The sequence below is a fragment of the Anolis carolinensis genome, chromosome 5 (genome assembly GCF_035594765.1).
Source record: "Anolis carolinensis isolate JA03-04 chromosome 5, rAnoCar3.1.pri, whole genome shotgun sequence".
NCBI lineage: Eukaryota > Metazoa > Chordata > Lepidosauria > Squamata > Dactyloidae > Anolis > Anolis carolinensis.
The window spans coordinates 184,381,622-184,400,867 of record NC_085845.1 but is presented as its reverse complement, the minus strand read 5'-3'; the positions used below and the strand labels follow the sequence as shown (position 1 = coordinate 184,400,867).

Sequence of the window (19,246 nt, the reverse complement as noted above, 5' to 3'; positions counted from 1 at the left end):
TGCCAACTCTCTGAAGCCTGATTATTTATAAGGAAATGAGACATATTTAAAGACTGTTTAAAGAGACAGTTTATTCCCTCTGTTCTCTGTGTGAATTCAGAGACATTGATGTATATAATGTTGCCCTGTTTGAACTTTTGAACTGAAGTAAAGATACTGTTAGTTGTTGCACAAGCTTGAGTGTCACTTTATTATACTGTAGGGTTTATCTTGGTTCAGAAACTCTGGTAAAGCTATTTATTTATTTCTACAACCTATAACAAGGTTGAGCCTGGTAACTAGTTCCTTTACAAAACTAACATGTCGAGCCTTGATGAAAAGACAACAAAGGAGGACCTAGTCATTTACTGTAGGTCCAGTCAGTCATGGGCTTTGGTGCAGTGTCTTATAATAACCAGCGTAGACAGATGTTGCTGGTCCAGTGTGAAGGCAATCAAATAATATCACTATATCTAGTTTGGTACAACTCCTGGATCTACAGGACCAGTACCTGCAGATTCACTACCCATTTATAAAAAATATGCAATCTCTAGGAATTTTCTAAGTCCTCTAGGTGATTCTATGCCACTGAGGATACCATAACATGAACCTAGTGGCTCTGCCAAATTCCTAGAGATGATATCTCATTAGAATGTTCTGTTGTCTATGGTGGCTCTATGGTAACTTCTGACAGATTTCGTTCATTTCAAAGAATTTGCTATTACACAGTTTCCTATTTTTACTGTAAGTTAAGGAATGTATTCCTGCATGGATATGGGAATCATACTGTACGTAAATTGGAACTCATTGTCTTTGTCATGCCTACTAACTCTGTTGTGTATGAATCTCTTTGCTTCTGTTTTATAGTTAACAATAGTTAACTGTAAAGCTGTAGTTGCAAAAATGAACTGATGCAATGGGGAGTGTAACAAAGCATTATCACCACAGTACTTCGTATTTCTGCAGAATTGGATTTGCTAATGCCTCCATATCTTCTATGTTGCACCAGCAACAATCAAGTAAATGGGCCAATCTTACTATTACTGAGATTGAGCCAATCATCTCAGGCAGTAATTGTCCTCCTCAGTTATCTGTCCACAGTCCCAGGTCATTCCTCTCTGCTGAAGGATAGAGCTATATTTGCCACAATCTGTCTTGCATTCTCCAAACTAGTTTTGTTACCTGTAGGGAGAATGGAAAATCATGTCCCATTGCCAATAATTAAGCAAGAGTCATCTGTTATTCCAGTTTAATTCTTTATGTAATAAAATGTGATATATGCTATTATTCCCTTTGGGAAGTCCCAGGTGAATTATAAATATAGTTTTGTACTTATATGAGTACAAAAGAGTACTTATATGAACTAGTGTAGTATTACATAACATATAAGCCTTGCCTCCTTGATTGCCACCCTTGATTGCCACCTATACTCCGAATTCCAAAGAATGTGGAGGGCTGCCTGTACAACTCAGAGATTATTCACTCAATAACTGACATCAGTCTTTGCTGCTACTATCTGAAGAAAACAATGAAAAGAAACTGGAAAAAATATAGGAAGGTGATGCAACAGGTTAAACCACCATGGTGTCACAATGGGTTAAACCACCGAGCTGCTGAACTTGCTGACCGGAAGCTGGCAGTTCGAATCCACAGGATGGGATGAGCTCCAGCTGTTAGCCCCAGCTGCTGCCAACCTAGCAGTTCAAAAACAGGCAAATGTGAGTACCGCCTCAGTGGGAAGTTAAACAGCACTCCATGCAGTCATGCTGGCCACATGACTTGGAGGTGTCTATGGACAACACAGGCTCTTCGGCTTAGATCCCAGTAAGGTGGCCTTTTGCAGTTGACAGATCGTAATTTTGTCAATGTCTATTGTTTCCAAATGCCGGCTGAGATCTTTTGGCACAGCACCCAGTGTGCCAATTACCACCAGGACCACCTGTACTGGTTTCTGCCAGAGTCTTTGCAGTTCAATCTTGAGGTCCTGATAGCGGCTGAGTTTTTCCTGTTTATTATTATTATTATTATTATTATTATTATTATTATTATTATTAAATGGGTAAAGGGGTTAACAGTTTCATACTGCTAATGAGGTCATTGAATACCTTGCCCTTTTTTGCTCACTGTGGCAATTCTTCTTTCTCACAATGATTGCCAAATGGAAGACCTCTGTCCAAAAATGACACAGACCTTGTTGTGATGGCATTTGTGGAACTTCCAGCATCTGATTAGAAAGTGATAATCCTGAAGACTGGTTTTGCAGATGATCAGTCGTTAACTGAGATTTCCATTTAAATTTATACAGATTAGAGCTTAAGGAATTCATCATCTTAATCGGGGGGGGGGGGGTGAATCAACTGGTGTCTTATCTCTCTTATTGAAAACCTAGGCTGTGCCCTGAGAAGTGAAAAAGGATAGATAGTGCTGTAAAGCAACTCCACAACAAGCACTGAAATAGAGCCTGTTTCTTATGGACACAACTGCTCAGTGGCTGCTTCCAACTGTGGAATCCTCTCTCATGGAAAGCTACTCTGGCTCTCTCTTTGATTCCTTTTCATCAGTAAGCAAAGACACATTTACTTTAAAAAGTCTTCATTTTATCTAAGTATGGAAGTATATCAATGGTCTGTGCTGTATTTCCTATGCTAGCAGATGTACTAAGCATTACCCAGGTTTCCATTTTGTAATGGTGTTGTTTGTTTTACAGTTGTAAGGTTGGTTCTATCCCCATACAGAAGCACAAAGCAGGACTTTCTTTGTCCCTCAGGAAGTGACCACACCTGGCAGATATAGGTCGCCATGGCAAACACCTGGCTGCCTCTTGGGGTTGCATCTGAGTCTTCCTCACTCATTTCTAATCGGTCAATTTATTTATTTATTACAGCATTTCTACCCCTAACCCGGTACAAGGACTCATCTGACCCGGTACGGAGACTCAGGGCGGCTGAGTCCTAAGTTCCTATATTGTCTCACAGGTTCTCAGTAATTGTACCATGTTTGGTTTTGGAATGACTTGTTCCATAGTTTTCTAAAGGGATTCCACAGTCACCTGACTTGATTAAATAAGAAAACTCATCATGAAAGACAAAGCAGTAGTTTCTCTGTCCCTCAGGTACTGACCACACCCTGGGGATACAGGCCTTCTAGTGCAGGCAGGTGTTTTGGACTCCAACTCCCACAATTCCTAACAGCCTCAGGCTCTTCCCTTTTCCCCCTCAGCCGCTTAAGCTCATATCTGGCTGGCTTCAACTCCCATCAGCCCCAATTTGCTTGGGCTTCAACTCCTTTCAATTCCAGATTTGGCTGGCTGCAATTCACAGCTATCCTTCTAACTGGTCAGGGGGCTCAGCCTTCTTTGTGTCTTGCAACTTCCATCATCCCCAGTCTGCCTAGCAAACAGGCTAGGATGTTGGGAGAAACATTCTGGCAAGTAGGCTGAGCTGTCAGACTGATTTGGAGAAGAGTCACACCTTCCATTCTTGGTGGGAATAATGCGGCTCTTTAAATGTGGGTGGACTACCATAATCCTCTGCTGTGGTCCCTAAGACCACCAATATTTTAAAGTGGGTCACGAAGAGTATGTGCACCATGTTTGGTCCAAGTCCATCACCAATGGGATCCACACAGCCCTCCGAATGTTGGTGGACTACAACTCCCATCATATATAACAAAATACACGATCATTCATAAACATCAACACAATGTAACTCAAGAGAATAAGTAATAGTGGGAAACTTCCTGGAATCAACGTCCTGCATCCCCTGACTCCAAATGCCTCCCTGTGCAGAAGCAAGCCAGAATGCCCTCCCACACCAAAGGGCTTTGCCAGTCTGCAAGGCAGAAGATCTCCTGCCCTTCCAAAAGGGAAGTCCCAACATGTTGTTTGTTTTGTTAATAGTTGAGATCTGTTGGTGTTGCTGCTGCACTACTACCTATTGTAGCAAGGCTGTTTGGGCAACAGCATCAAGTGGAGCCAGTGTGGTGTTGCGGCTTTAGCAGTGGTGTAGAATTCATGAGTGGACACTGGAGAAGCGGGAAAAATTCCATGTCTCAGGTTCAGAGGAAGAGAAAGGAATCCCCACCACAGCAAATCTTGCCAATATAATCCCTTGACAGATTCACTTTAGGGTTGATATTACACAGAACTTGAAGGCAGCCAAGACAACAGCAACAAATCAAATGGGGTCAAGCTGAGTCTGTATGCTGTTTCCCACCCACCCACTCTTTAAAAACATCACCAGTGCTGGGGTTAATAAAGAATAAAGGAATGGCCAAACAAAATTCTATGGAGACCTTCTAAAACTCAACTCAGAAGGAAATTCCACTAAGAAAAACTACAGAAAGGGGCCATTCTCATATCCGCAGACAGCTCCAACAAAAAGCATGGAAATTAAGACATGCAAGAACGCAGTGTGTAAGCAAGTTCTCAAGAGCAGAGATGGTCCTTCAGGCAAGAGCCCCAAGCCATTTGAGTGCTCATGGATAATAGACAGTTCTCTGAATTCCACCCAGAAGCAGACTGGAAGCCATTACAAAGAACAAATACCAGAAATCTCCCTGCCTGCTGTATTGTGTCTGGCTTCATAAGCAGGAAAGGTTGGTGGGAGATTCCATTTGTACATGCTGGAAATACCAAGTGCCAAGTGCTTCTGTGAGACATTTTAATCACTTGGCCGAAAGGGCATTCAGGACAGGGATGGTTTAGGTTCCTGTTGTCTGATCTGCTTTGGAATGCAACTGGAGGAACTGGTTGCCCAAGGTGCCACCTGGAAGAGCATATGCACAAGAGAAGAGCAGAACAGGAGCAGTCTGCATTTGGTTTGGGGTTGTAAAAATGTTTCTGAATTGGGGGCAGAGCAAAGATTTTGTGCAACGAGACTCATTTGACCTACCTGGTTTTTTGCTTCCATGCTCATGCAATACAAGCCTGGCTTGTATATTTGGATACACCAAAATAAAAACACAGACGCCAGCATACATCCTCCTCAAAAAAAGTTTGTTAAAAAAATTCTTCATCTCCCATTGCTTAGGCATGGTGAGTTGGAAACAACTTCATCTAAAACACCTGAAAAAAAGTCAGACCTGTTGAATTACTTAGTAGGGAATCCCTTTTCAGAGGAGTATGAATCCACTGTGAGGTTTAGTCCAAACTTTAGTGAAGACTTCTAATGATACCAAGGCTAGTAGAATGGGTGTACAGTGTTCCCTCGCTACTTCGCGGTTCACTTTTCACACCCTCATTGTTTCGTGGGTATTTAATAAACACTAAAATAATAGTATAAATCATAAAATAATATTATAAATCCCTATTTCTACTTCCTTTCTAAGGAGAAGCCTAAGGAAGGGAGAGAAAAGGAGGCTGAAGCAGCTTTGTTTTCGCCTCACAAGGCAGTGGCAGCGGTGGAAGTGCACATGCACATGCTTGAGAGGCGAGAGGGGACAGAGATGGTACTTGCAAATAACACAAATATAGCGTCCCTACTTCATGGATTTTCACTTTTTGCGGGTGGTCCTGGAACATAACACCCACAATAAGTGAATGTAGTAGCATTTAGGACCATGGATAGCTCACACTAGAACATGGCTCTGATTCATCACTCCACCAACACAGAAACCAACAGCCGCTCCTGGAAATGTGGCATAGCCAAAACAGTAGATTCAGTAAATTCATTGGGTAGCTCAAGGTAAGACAAAATTTCTTGAACATAGTCCAATTTTAGGGAATGATGCACGGGTAAACTTTTGTTCTGAGTTTCATAGAGGAAAGGTAGTATCCACCCATCCCTCCTTTATTCTAATAGCAAATTCAGAAGACAGAGCTACTTGTATGCTCAGAGAGGCATAATATTAACAGAAGTATTGCCCCTTTCCCATTTAGTGACATCCCTTCAGTTAGTGTCACCAGTGCAGTTTCTCGTGGTGTAACTTCCACACACCTGCTCCTATACCAGACTAGACTACAATGTTTTTGGTAAAATATCAGAAAATTTGAAAAAAAATATCAGGAATTATTTAAAAGAAAACACCTATGAAAACAACAGTACATTCTTGGAGTGCATTTGCAGACAAAACCTCATGGTTTGAGACATAATTATGTCAGCTCTGACTGGAGTGCAAGCACATGAGAAAGTTAAAAGTAAATTTATTTATTTATTCATTTACAACATTTATATCCCGCCCTTCTCGCCCGAAGGGACTCAGTTTTAGCTTTGTAAGTATACTGACACAGTGCTGGTAAACTGGGCTTATGAAAAATATCTTGTGATTATAAGTAACAATGGGGATCATTTTATTTTAAAAATCACATTGAAACACTACACATTTTTTTTAGAGATAGGCATTTTGGTATCACTTAATAGAGTCTGCACCAAGTGTCAAAGCAATGAAGGTTGTAGAACAGATACTAAAAGAATGAAAAGACAGAAAGATTTGTGATGGTTATAGCAAAGACCAGAGTGCACAAATATGGGGGAAAAGGTCGGTCAGAAACCTCATTTGGTCACATTGGGGAAAAAAAATGAAGAGGTGATGCCATGACGTGCACTTTTAGAATAGCACCCATGTGAAAGACTCTCCACTGCTCAACACAACCATGTTCAGCTGCCACAGACTTACTGAAGGGGAGGGGGCAATAATGACAACCAAGTTGGAAAAGCAAGTAGAATAATCCTACGGTAGTTCAAAGGAATGCCTGTTGCAACCTTGGATGATTGTGTCTGTTAAGAAAGAGAAGACTCCCTTCTTTGCAGAAAAAAATATGTACAGAAATCAGTGGCCAACACTCATTGCCATACAGTGTAACCAAAAGCATGGCAATGCTGGGTTTACTAGACACATCACAGGCAGCAAGTATTTTAAAAAACTGAAATGGTTTTAAATAGTAGCGGGATGCTGTCTATTTACCTTGTATTAAGAATAAACAGGTGGATACATGAAGTCAAGACCTCACAACTGTAAAATTTCCAACGCTGACACAAAATCTAATCTTGTTCTAATCTTGGAATCTCCAGATGGGTTTGAGGGCAAATACATTGAGAATTTGTCTGTCTAGATACAGATCTCGCTGTTCGGGTTTAGCAAAGGTTATCTTAATTCATTTCCAAATTAGTTGAGCGGTTATAAATGCTCTGATCTGATCTAGCAGCTGGGTTTACACAAAGTTTATTATGCTTAGCATGCCTTGCTCTCCTTTCCATCTGGCCAACTGAGCTCTTGGATAACTCCCTTTATTTGCCAATAACATCATTTCTGAGGTTTTCTAAAAGGGTGAGTATTCATTGCCTACTAAAAACCTATTATATTTATGTGGTTACCATCAACTAATAGATGACTTAAAGGCTGACCAATTCCAGAGTGATATGACTCACATTAGTATGTTCCATGAAGCACAACAGAAAAGGCCTGTATGGTTTTTTATTTGGGAGCAGATAATCCACTACCAAGTCAGAAAAAAAAATCACATAATTTCCATACATGTAGAAATAAAACCGAAGTAGCATGTACACTCATAGAACATTCACAAATCCATCTTGCTCTATACAACACATGCACACCATACAAAAGTTATAAAAGAAACCAATGTGAACAAAACAACTGCTATATAAACATGGGATGAGAATGTCAACATAAGCAACAGTATCTTACGTAAAATTACAAGTAACTAGATACAAAATGAGCAATAAGCATCAAATGATGTTGATTAAATGAAGTTGATAAGTAAAGAACAGGAAACTGCTACACCTGAATGAAAAAACCGTACATATGCAAAATAATAGTATAAATAGCAGGTAACAACAGGAATTCTAGATAACGTCCCGTTTTAATTCATTTTTCCTTAGTTAATACCAAATCTTGTTGAACAGCTGGCCTTGGAAATAAATATACCAAGGATAAGAGAATTGTGGAGGCCTAAATACACTAAAAGCACTAGATCCCTTCTTCTTTTGAAAGCTAAGCAGGGTCAGCCCTGGTTAGTACTTGGATGGGAAGCCCTCAATGAATACCAGGTGCTGTAAGCTAGATTTCAGAGGAAGGAATGGGCAAAACCACCTCTGAGTATTCCATACCTAAATAAACCTTATGTATTTCATGAGTTGCTTTAAGTTGACAGGTGTCTTGATAGCACAAACACACACAAGAGAATCAGGATTTAGAATCTTGAACTACATAAATCCACAAAGATGCCAAATACTGTCGGCTTCCAAATTTTGCAGGTGCCCATTTGTGCTATATGAAAGAGTCCACTCCCTCCAAATGGAGTGTGTTCTCATCCTTGGAAATCTTGTGCCAACATAAATTGGTTAGCCTTTATTGTGCCAGGAGATTCTTTCCCATGTTTGCTCAAAGGAGGTGCAATCATGGAGAAGGAAGGCAAAGTGGAGGAGATTAGATATCAAAGGAAGAAGGAGCAGGACTTTATCAGCCTCACAATGAGATTTCTCACCTACATACCTGGGTGGTTAGCAGGCCTGCCTTTGATGTTCACACAACAAAATATTGCTGATTATAGTTGTACAAATAAGATGCAATGCACACTGGTATCAATCACTATGAATACATCAGAGACATATTCACACACCTTCCTTTTCAAAACTCTTCCACTTTCTTTACTTACACGTCCCCATTAAGTTCTCAACTTGAGATATCTGTGGCATCTTCACTATTACAGTATAGTTTTTACTATTATAAATCCCCAGAAATGGGTCATAAACTTTCCTTATCTCATTTTACAACTTAAGACTGTAATCTAATCAGGGCAACAACTCCCCTTGTATTAATCCATAGTCCTATATGTTGGAATCATTACTACAAAGTAAAAATGATGAAGTCAGGAAAAGGGAAGGGAGTCCAAGTCTTCACTTTCAAACCATCTCTGAATATTGCTGTTTTCTCCCACACCTTTATTTTTATAACCCCATGTTTCTGATTTTGTAATAGCCTTTTTGGAGAAGCAATGCGAATTCTGCCAAATTGTACCCAATCTTGTGGCTTTTGGGGAGTGGGGAGGGTTGCCCAAAGAATGGCATTATGATATGGATTTAAAATATCTTTTTCTTAAGTTTGACATGCTAAGTGGCAAAAGTACAGTAATTGATGTATTTATCTCCCCAATGAATGTAGGGTCCATTTCAGGGATAATAAACAGCTGTCCCAAAGGGCAAATCCAAACCTTGGTGGTATTAAAATATTACATATCAAGAACTCCAGCCTCATTCCTCAGCAATTATATATACATTATCCCTTCCACAATTAGGGTGTTTTATGCAAAGACAGAGTACAAGAGTATCCGTTCCTCATTTAAAATCCCACATCAAACTGTTTCAAGAAGCAGGAAATACTTTAAAGGAAATGTACAGTGAATCTCCTAAAAGCACAACTGTTAAATCCTACACTGAGCGGGGGGCTGGACTTGGTAAGATCCTTCCAACTCTGTGTTTCTGTCTTCACCTGACTAGTCGTACTGACTGATGAATGCATAGGAACTTAAGTACTCTATTCATTTTCATTTATTAGGTCTATACCGAAAGTTTAGTAGGAAGGCGAAACACGAACAATTTCAATCCCTTGCTCTTAACTGTAAAAAAAAAAAAACAATAAAATTCAGATATATAATAGACTCCAGTCCTTTTATGGGTGCCAGAAGGTATGCAAAAAACTTGCTGGTACAAAGGAACTTTGTCAGGTACAAAGTCCTTATTTGCTTGGAATGGAGCATAATTTATTTTCATGTAAGGAAGTTATTGAAAAAGTCCAGCATGTTTATTGTCATGACTGACAAATATGCACATACTTGTTTGCTGAGTTACATGCATGTAACTACATTTCCTAACTTTCCAATATGTTTGCAATTAAATACACATACACACACTTGTGTATCAGCCACATTTGGACACGCGGTTCTACCCACAGGTGTCTCCTCTTCAAGGTTTGACCTGCCATTTGGCAGTAAGTCAGGTTGTATCATGAAAGAGTAGTAAATTGCTAAGTTAATTAATTTATTATTTTTTACTGTGGGTTGAAAAGCAGGAATTTGTGGGATTGTCTGCCTCAGGTGCCAAAATAACCTGGCCGGCTTTGAGAGCTACATACCTTTACTTACATGGGAGGGGGAGGTATTGTTCAACCTCAGGCAGGCAGTAAAATCCCTAGTCCCATGCTGCAAATATCTTACATTAAATAGCTTTAATTCAAACACAGCTCTTTACTATTTAATCCCATGTTTTTATTTATGAACATTATACCTTCAAAATTCCTGGCATCTCTAAAATGCAAGATGCTTTGAATGCTCACACACTGGAAAAATACAGTCAGCCAAAATATGGCAAGACAAAAACTATATGTAACAGAACAATGCCACTCAGTTACAAATTCTATGCAGGAAGTCTGAATGCCTCTGGAGTGTTCGCCTTTGTAGGTGTAGTTTAGTAGGTGTGTATGCACAGGCATTATTCCAACTTGCCATACCTTCCCATTGGTCCGTTTCAGATAAAGAAAGCTTCTGCAGCGATCTTTGCTACGCTGTCAGCAAACAACTGGGTGGCATTTACAACAAAACCTGAGATATTTTCTGACAATATCCAGAAGGTTTTCACCTGCCTGATATTTTTAATAGCTGCCAACTCCAGATCTGGTATGACCCAGGAGGAATTTACTACCAAATGTCTCTATGCAGTTAACAATACATTCAACAGCACTAGAATACAGACAACACTGAAAATGCCTCCAAGAGTTTTCTGAGTGCATTAAGTTCTATGTATATTTGTTGTTATTGTGTGCCTTCAAATAGTTTCTGACTTATAGAAGCCATAAGGTGACTCTATTGCAGTGGTTCTCAACCTAGGGTCCCCAGAAGTTTTTGGCCTACAACTGCAAGAAATCCCAGCCAGTTTACCAGCTGTTAGGATTTCTGGGAGTTGAAGGCCAAAAACATCTGGGGACCCCAGGTTGAGAACCACCGCTCCATTGCAAGGTTTTCTTGGACCGAGAGTGTGTGATTCACCCAAGGTCTTCAGAGTTTCAGTCTGATGCTTAAACCACTACACCACGCTGCCTCTCATGTATATCTATAAAGTGTGTATCTTACCTAGTGCAATTCCCCTCTCAACACCAGAACAGAAGGCAAAGAATATGTCATGATACTTCTATCTATAACAGCTTGTTAGCAAAGGCTCCCTCAAAACTCTATTCTCTTGCAAGCATATAGATCCCACCAATATGTAGACTGTATAGTAAGAACATAGTGATGAAAGATTCACATCACTTTGACTGCCATGGATACATTTTATGAATTCCTTAGATTTGTAGTTTGCTGCAGTACTAAGACCCCTTCCACACAGCTGAATAAAATCCCACATTATCTGCTCTGAACTGGAATATATGGTAGTGTGGACTCATATAACCTAGCTCAAAGCAGATAGTATAAAATTTTCTGCCTTGATATTCTGGGTTATATGGTTATGTGGAAAGGCCCTAAGAATACTTTGCTGTAGTTCAAGGGAGTTGATTATGACTTTCTAATAAGCTAGTCTAAATAACCCACCAAACTACAAATCCCAGGATTTTATACAAAGGAGACATGACAATTAAAGTGGTATGAAACTGATATAATTGTGTATAATGCAGATTCTCCCACTCATGTGGTTTACTAGTACTAAATTATTATTGATATTTTAAACCGTAATTCTATTAAATCGAAGATAGGATTCATGTAGCAGCTAGAAGACATCCCCACCTTTTTTACACCAGCCTACTTCACCAGGTGTTAGGCATTTTCCATGGATGTAAATGCTCATAGACCTGGGAACATGACTGGCAAAATAGTACTACCAAGACGTAGAGCTCCTTAGAAATTATCAATCAAGTGTATACAAACACTAAGAAATGTTATGACCATTATTCTCTGATAATAAATAAATAATAAAGGGGTGCCAGCATGGTGCAGTGGTTTGAGAATTGAATTCCAACTCTGGAGACCCGAGTTCAATTCCCTGCTTTGACCGTGGAAACTTATATGCAAAGTCACACACTCTCAGCCCAAGAAAACCCCTTGATAGTTTGCCTTAGGTCACCCTTAAAGGTACACAACATCAAACCTGCAATACTGTATATCTAATGCACATTTCCCTGGAATTAAGCTACACTGAACACGTGGAGGACACTTCTAGGCACACACAATATCAGTAATAGTTTTATGTTTAAGGATGTTCCAATGGCAATGGAAGTAATTTGCACTTCCCCTACCAGTAGTAACAATCTGTCAGAATTGAGACTTCCCTTCAAAAAAAGTTCTGAGGATCCGGCAGATACTCATTCTTTATTCTTATGATTGATTTACACTTTTGCTCTTGCTTTCCGAGAGTTCAAAAGACATCCACAAGACTGAAAAAACCCAATCTCAATCAACTACATGTAATTCAGCATGCTACCAGAGCTAACAACTAGAAGTACACTTGTCAAATACACCTGCACCCTGAAATATATCTACTGTGACACAAGACTCTCTCCACAGATGGACAGTTTGTGCACATTGCCCTCATCCATTGGCTATGGTGTAGAATATAGTGTTTTTGTTTTTTTAAAAAGAATTTCCCCCATTTTTACGAGGGTCCTGTGTCCCTAATCCCTGCAAGGGTTGAATGCTACTGTATTTGCAGTGTAAACTAGTTTCTTTCTTCTCTTGTGTCCTCCCCCATTTAATCCTCAAAAGAACTTTGTGGTGCAGGTTAAGTCAATTTTACAATGTTTGAACCTGGATTTTGCCAATCCTATTCAAACCCTTGCAGTTCCACAGGCTCCAATTCCGATGTTTGCTATGGCCATTAAAGGGGAAGATTATTTCATATGAGAGATATAGGATGAAGGCTAAGACAAGTTATTCAATTGCCAAATACAAAAGCACCCGCAATGGGCCAGAATCACACAAAAGCCACCCAATCATTGCAATATTTGAGTTTGCGCATGGAAGAGAATCCACATCATCTCCTATCTTAATTAGTCTATCTAAAGGATATCCAAAATAGAAATAATTATGGTGTGTGCTGGTGAGCCATCAGGAGAAAAGCAGCAGAGTAATTGAGGAATACAGGAAGGTGCCTTTAGGGCAAGGAGTACAACAAGAAAGCCTGTTTGGATGAGTCAAGCTTTGGGCTGGGTTATTCTACGTGAATGAAAAGGTTTGGCTGGGTGTCATCAGTTTCAGGGGGAAAATTCTATATCATGATGTATTTGCACAAAGCAGCTGCATAGACAAGGAGTTCTAAAATGAAAAGTCTAGATTTAAAACCTGGCCCAAACTCTTCTGCCACATGAAAGAACACGGACTGCCTCTACTTCAGTGGATTTCTGATGGGTGGAAGGGTACAATAGGCTCTATGAATGTGGCCCCTGAGAGAAATATGCTTTAATATGTATCTTTCATAGAAATACATTTTAATGTGTGCATTTGTGGCATTTTTGCAATATTTATGTGTTTCATTGTTCTGTAACCCGCCTTGAGCCTTGTGTATTATTACTACACAAAAAACAGTGGGTAGTTATGACTTTTATGGACCAGACAAATAAAAGGTTCACTGACTAAAAATATTTTTAACATGTCATGTGTCACCTTGTGGGGAATGGGATACTTGTAGAAATCAGCCTTACAAAGGGCACACCTATGCTGTATTATTAATGCAATTTGACACTACTTTAATTGCCATGGCTCGAGGCTATGGAATCCTGGAAGTTGTAGTTTTACAAGGTTTTAGCCTTTTCTGCTAAAGAGTGCTGGTGACTCACCAAACTATAAATTCCAAGATTCCATAGCATTGAGACTTCGCAGTTAAACTGGTGTCAAACTGCATTCATTCTACAGTGTAGATGAGGGGTCCCCAAACTTTTTAAACAGGGGGCCAGTTCATGGTTCCTCGGACCTTTGGAGGGCTGGACTATAGTTTTAAAAAAAACTATGAACAAATTCCGATGCACACTGCACATATCTTATTTTGAAGTAAAAAAAGTGAGAACAAATACAGATAATAATCATAATAAAAATAATAAAGAGGGTTGGAAGAAACCCCTTGTCCAACCCCCTTTATGCACCAAAAGCACAGGCAAAGCACTCCTGATAGATGGCCACCCAGCCTCAACGTTGTTAATAATAATATAGTAATAATAATAACAACAATAACAATAATAATACATCACACAGTCCTAAACGCTTGGGAAGTGATTTTTGTGATATGAAATCCAGCATATATATCTTGTTTGCTATGTTACACTGTGTCAATAATAACAACAATAATAATAATAATAATAATAATAATAATAATAATGGGTTGTTGTATGTCTTTCGGGCTGTGTGGCCATGTTCCAGAAGTATTCTCTCCTGACGTTTCGCCCACATCTATGGCAGGCATCCTCAGAGGTTGTGAGGTATGCCTGCCATAGATGTGGGCGAAACGTCAGGAGAGAATACTTCTGGAATATGGCCACACAGCCCGAAAGACATACAACAACCCTGTGATCCTGGCCATGGAAAGCCTTCAACAACACAATAATAATAAAGATGAAGAGGGTTGGAAGAGACCCCTCGGGCCATTTAGTTCAACCCCCTTCTGCCTTTGTGCACCAAAAACACTAACAAAACACCCCTTAATAATTAATTATTAATTCAATAATAAAATACCATTATAAACAAGCAACGCTTTGGAAGGCGCACACCAGGCGAGGGAGGAGCTGGAAAGGCGCGCCTTTCTCTCCTCCTTTGTACCACATGTGCATTCCTTGGTGGTGGAGGGAGCCACCGCCACAGGGGCCGGATAAATGGCTTCAATGGGCCGCATGTGGCCCCCGGGCCTTAGTTTGGGGACCCCTGGTGTAGATGCACCCAAAGTTTGTTTTGATATTCTGAAGTCTGAGGCACTGGCAGGGTGGGACTCCAAGTATTGTGAAATGGAGATAAGGTGATATGCAATATATTGTTATATTTTTATTTCCAAGGAAAAAGAGAAAGGCTTGTTAGTTGTGTTTTTTGATGCATAGCCCACAAATAAATACAATGCACCTTAACAAAAGACAGCAAAGGGAGGGAGATTTGATGCTGTCCTTCAGGCAGCAAAGTGCCTTGGGCCAGCCCTGACAGGAGTGTCGCTGTCATTAAATCATGGATACTTCAGGTTCTGTCATGTTAAAGCTTTGGTATCATGTTGAAAGAGAGAACAAGGGCAAGGAAGACTGTGGTCCTTGGTAAACTGAACTGCAGCTTCCAGAAGCCTTAGCCAGCATAGTCAATGGTAAGGAATTCCAGGATATGTAGTTTAATAACATCAAGAAGGTTACAGCTTGTCTGTTCTAATGGTAATGGAGCAGAGAAAATTACATTTATGGGAAAACACTAAACATTCCACTGCCAAATTAAACTGGAGTTTTAAAACCTGTATTAAAAAGATATTTAGTCATAATAGACATCAATCCACTATGAAAATACCTGATCACATAAGATTTCAGAATCTAGGCATGGTGGTCATGCTTGTCTGGTACTTGGATGCAAGTCCACCTGTGAAAACCAATGGACTCAAAGGATCACTAGGAAGGTGCCCTATTCCCAAAACTGGCATGGTGCTGCAACATGGTTTGAGCATTGGACTACAACTCGGGAAACCAAGGTTCAAATCCCCACCCAGCCATGGAACTCACTGGGTGGCTTTGGGCAAATCACACTCTCTCAACCTCAGAGAAAGGAATTTCTGAACAAATATTGTCAAGAAAACTCAATGACAAGATCACTGTAACTGAGAAATGACTTGAAGGCACACAACAACAAACAGGATACAGAATCAGCACAAATGAGGATGCCTGCCATAGATGTGGATGAAATGTCAGGAGGGAATGCTTCTGGAACATGGCCATACAGCCCGGAAAACTCACAGCAACCTAGTGATTCCAGCCATGAAAGCCTTCGACAACACACAGCCCAAATTACTTTCTGTTTTGGTAACTTGATCGTCTACCAGAGCCAGCGTTTGGAAGTGGTTTCAATTTTGGACAAAGATTCTGAAGACTGGGATTTGAATCCCCACTCAACTAAGGAAACTTACTGGATGACCTTGGGCAGGTCACACTCTCAACCTTGGAAGAGGGCAAAGGGCAATGGTTTGCCAAGAAAACCCCCTTATAGAGGGTCACAACGTCAAGGCACACTACATCAACAAATTCATCTATACACATTCATTGTAAATGCAATTTTATTCCTTCTGTTACTAGCTCTATGAACAGAAAAAATAGCTGCAGTTCAATATGACTATGGGAAATGGAAATTTTGCTAACAATAGTTTAATTAAAGTCTGGATGGAAATGTTATGTTGAAACAATCTAAGCACAACAGTGCCAGAACCACACATAAACTTTCAGATATATGGGTAGTCTCTGTATCTACTGAATCTGTATCTAACTGGGCTATATCACAGAGTTCAAATATTTCATGGGTTGATTTTTTTAAATTCCTTAATTTCAAGTACAGTGTTTTATTATGCCTCTGCATTCATGGATTCTGCTACTCATGGGGTTCTGGAAACCACACCCCAGCAGATACCAAGGATCCACTGGACTCTGTTACAATATTAATCATAGGAATTTGCTTATGGTTTAACCTATTTCTGTTTCTCGAAAACAGCCTGGAAATGCATGTGAGAAGGAAGTACATTAGTAGCAGTTTGCTTCCCCACAAGGCTGGATGGTTACATGTGCCCCACATTGGATTACGACCACTGAATTTTAGTCACATTAAACCCTGTGCATGTGTTCCCAACAGTCTTTGACAAAATCCTCACTGCATCTAAAGACCCTCCATTGACCTCAAAGAAGTCCTGATGCTGCCCTCTGATGTTTCCTACAGCTAAAATAAGCAGAGATTACTCTCCCCTGCTTTCATGTTTCTGATAAGAAAGTGGTCTGTGATCCATAATAAGGAACCACTTCTGATATAGAGTTTTGAGCACTGGAAACATAGGGGTTGGAAGTGGAAAAAGAAGAATAAATGGATGGAAAAAATACAGATAAAAACATAAGGAAGTGAAGTAACATTGATATGACTATAATACACTAAAATACCAATGCTGCTGCAACTGAAGACATTCTTAGGAAAAAGAAAGCCCCAAGAGACCCAACAAATTACAGGACAGACTTCAGGTGCATCTATTCTACACAGTAATACAATTAATACAAATACACCACTTTAACTGCCATGGCTCAATGCTATGGAAGCCTGGGAATTGTAGTTTTACAAGGTCTTGAATCTTTTTTTTGCTGAAAAGGGCTGTAGTGTTACCAAACTACAAAGCCCAGGATTCTATAGCATTGACCCAAGACTGTTAAAGTGGTGTCAAACTGCATTAATTCTACGGTGCAGGTGGTACACATTTCGTTCTACATATTCAGGCCTGTAAATCTCACTCATGTGTCTTTGGGAGCAAACCCCGCTGAAATCACCTACACAGGACTGTGCTGCCGAGTGCACTTAACGCCTGAAGCAGTTTCAAGTCATGCGATTTGTTGATTTCAAAGGGAGACATTTCAATATCACCTGTAGTTGTTCCTAAGCCTTTCAAAGCCTCTAGCTTTGAATACATCAGGCCCTCTCCTTTTTAAAGGGGAAAGTCAGCAGGGAAGAGGCCTGGGGCAAATTTCCAGGTTTCTTTTACTACCGGTAGGAATGGGATTAGAGTGTGAAGATACCAGGACCAAGTAGTATATTGCTGCCTCCCCTTTCATTTGGACTCACTGACTTACCGTGTAATTTTTCCTGGCCAGAAGGGATCAGAATATGAAGATACTAGGATTTAATCGGTTGAAAAGTCCATCCAAAAATGATTTGGATTGCTGTGAGTTTTCTGGGCTGTATGGACATGTTCCAGGAGCATTTTCTCCTGACATTTTCCCCACATCTATGGCATGCATTCTCAGTGGGCAAAATGTCAGGAGAGAATGTTTCTGGAACATGGCCATACACTTCGGAAAACTCACAGCAACCCAGTGATTCCGGCCATGAAAGCCTTCGACGACACAACAAACTATTTGTTGGAAAGAAGCAATTGCAGACTCGCCCTTGAAGCTTTGGTGCTTCCACGTTGGACCATGAGTTCTACACGTAGGATTAATGCAGCTTGGCCTCACTTTAACTCCCATGGCTCAGTGCTATCAGGAAAGCTGCAGTTTGACAAGGCCTTTAGCTGTCTCTGCCACGGAATCTACAACTTCCAGGATCCTATAGTATTGAAACATGGCAGGGCCCTTCCACTGAGCCATTTCACCCAGAATATCAAGGCAGATGGGGATGTGGTTAAAGCAGTGTCAAATTGCATTAATTCTAGGTCAGGCATGGGCCAACTTGGGCCTTGAAGGTGTTTTGGACTCCAACTCCCACCATTCCTAACAGCCTCAGGCCCTTTCCAGGAAAGGGCCTGAGGCTGTTAGGGATGGTGGGAGTTGGAGTCCAAAACACCTTCAAGGCCCAAGTTGGCCCATACCTAACTTAAGAGTCTGGAGATTCCAGGATAGGACCCTATTTGCTGCCTATTGAAGAGAGAAGTTCCCTGAAGAGTTGTGAAGGCGCGCCTGCGGACTCACCGTTGACCAAGGAGCCGCGGCTCTTCCTGGCCAGGGTCTGCTGGACTTGACGCTGGATGCGGAGCGACTTCTGAGCCTCGGCTCGGGCGGCCGAGAGCCTGGAGGGCAGCGCCAAGGTGGAGCTGTCCAGCTCGCCCAGGATCTGCTGCCCGAGGACGGTGCGGATGTAGCTGGAGTCGGCGGGCGCTGCCATGCCGGGGACTGAGCCAGCCGAGGGGCGAACAAGCGACGGAGAGGCGGCGAGGAAGCGTCCGGCTGCCTTCGGGGCTGGAGGCGGACTCGGGGGCGCGCACGTCGCCCACGCCCCCTGCCGGACAGGCCCCGCGCTGCAGCCGCCCCTCCCTCCCAGCCATAGCCCCTCCCCGGGCGCATCTGCCCCGAGGAATGAAAGCAGCTTGACATGACACCGCTTAACCGCCCTGGCTCAAAGGCGAGCACGGGAGTTGTCATTTGTTCTACCACCAGCACTCTTGAGTAGAAAAGTCTTAGAAACTTTGCCAAATCACAACTCTCTGATTCCATAGCATTAGACCATGGCAGGTGAAGTGCATTCCTTCTGTAGTGTCGAGGCGCACTAACCGTTTCATCACCCTAGAGCAGGGGTCCCCAAACTAAGGCCCGGGGGCCGGATGCGGCCCTCCAAGGTCATTTACCTGCCCCCCAC

At 41.2% G+C, this 19,246-nt stretch overlaps 1 protein-coding gene across 1 annotated transcript in view; it reads right to left on the bottom strand.

Moving 5' to 3' along the window:
• The window catches only part of pkp2 (plakophilin 2), a 70,335-nt gene extending 51,331 nt beyond the window's left edge, over window positions 1–19,004 (bottom strand). The window contains exon 1 of the mRNA XM_062983099.1: window positions 18,583–19,004. Coding sequence (XP_062839169.1) covers window positions 18,583–18,775 — 193 coding nt within the window. The 5' untranslated portion in view covers window positions 18,776–19,004. The remainder of the gene's footprint in view (window positions 1–18,582) is intronic.
• Between the last annotated feature and the right edge of the window lie 242 nt (window positions 19,005–19,246).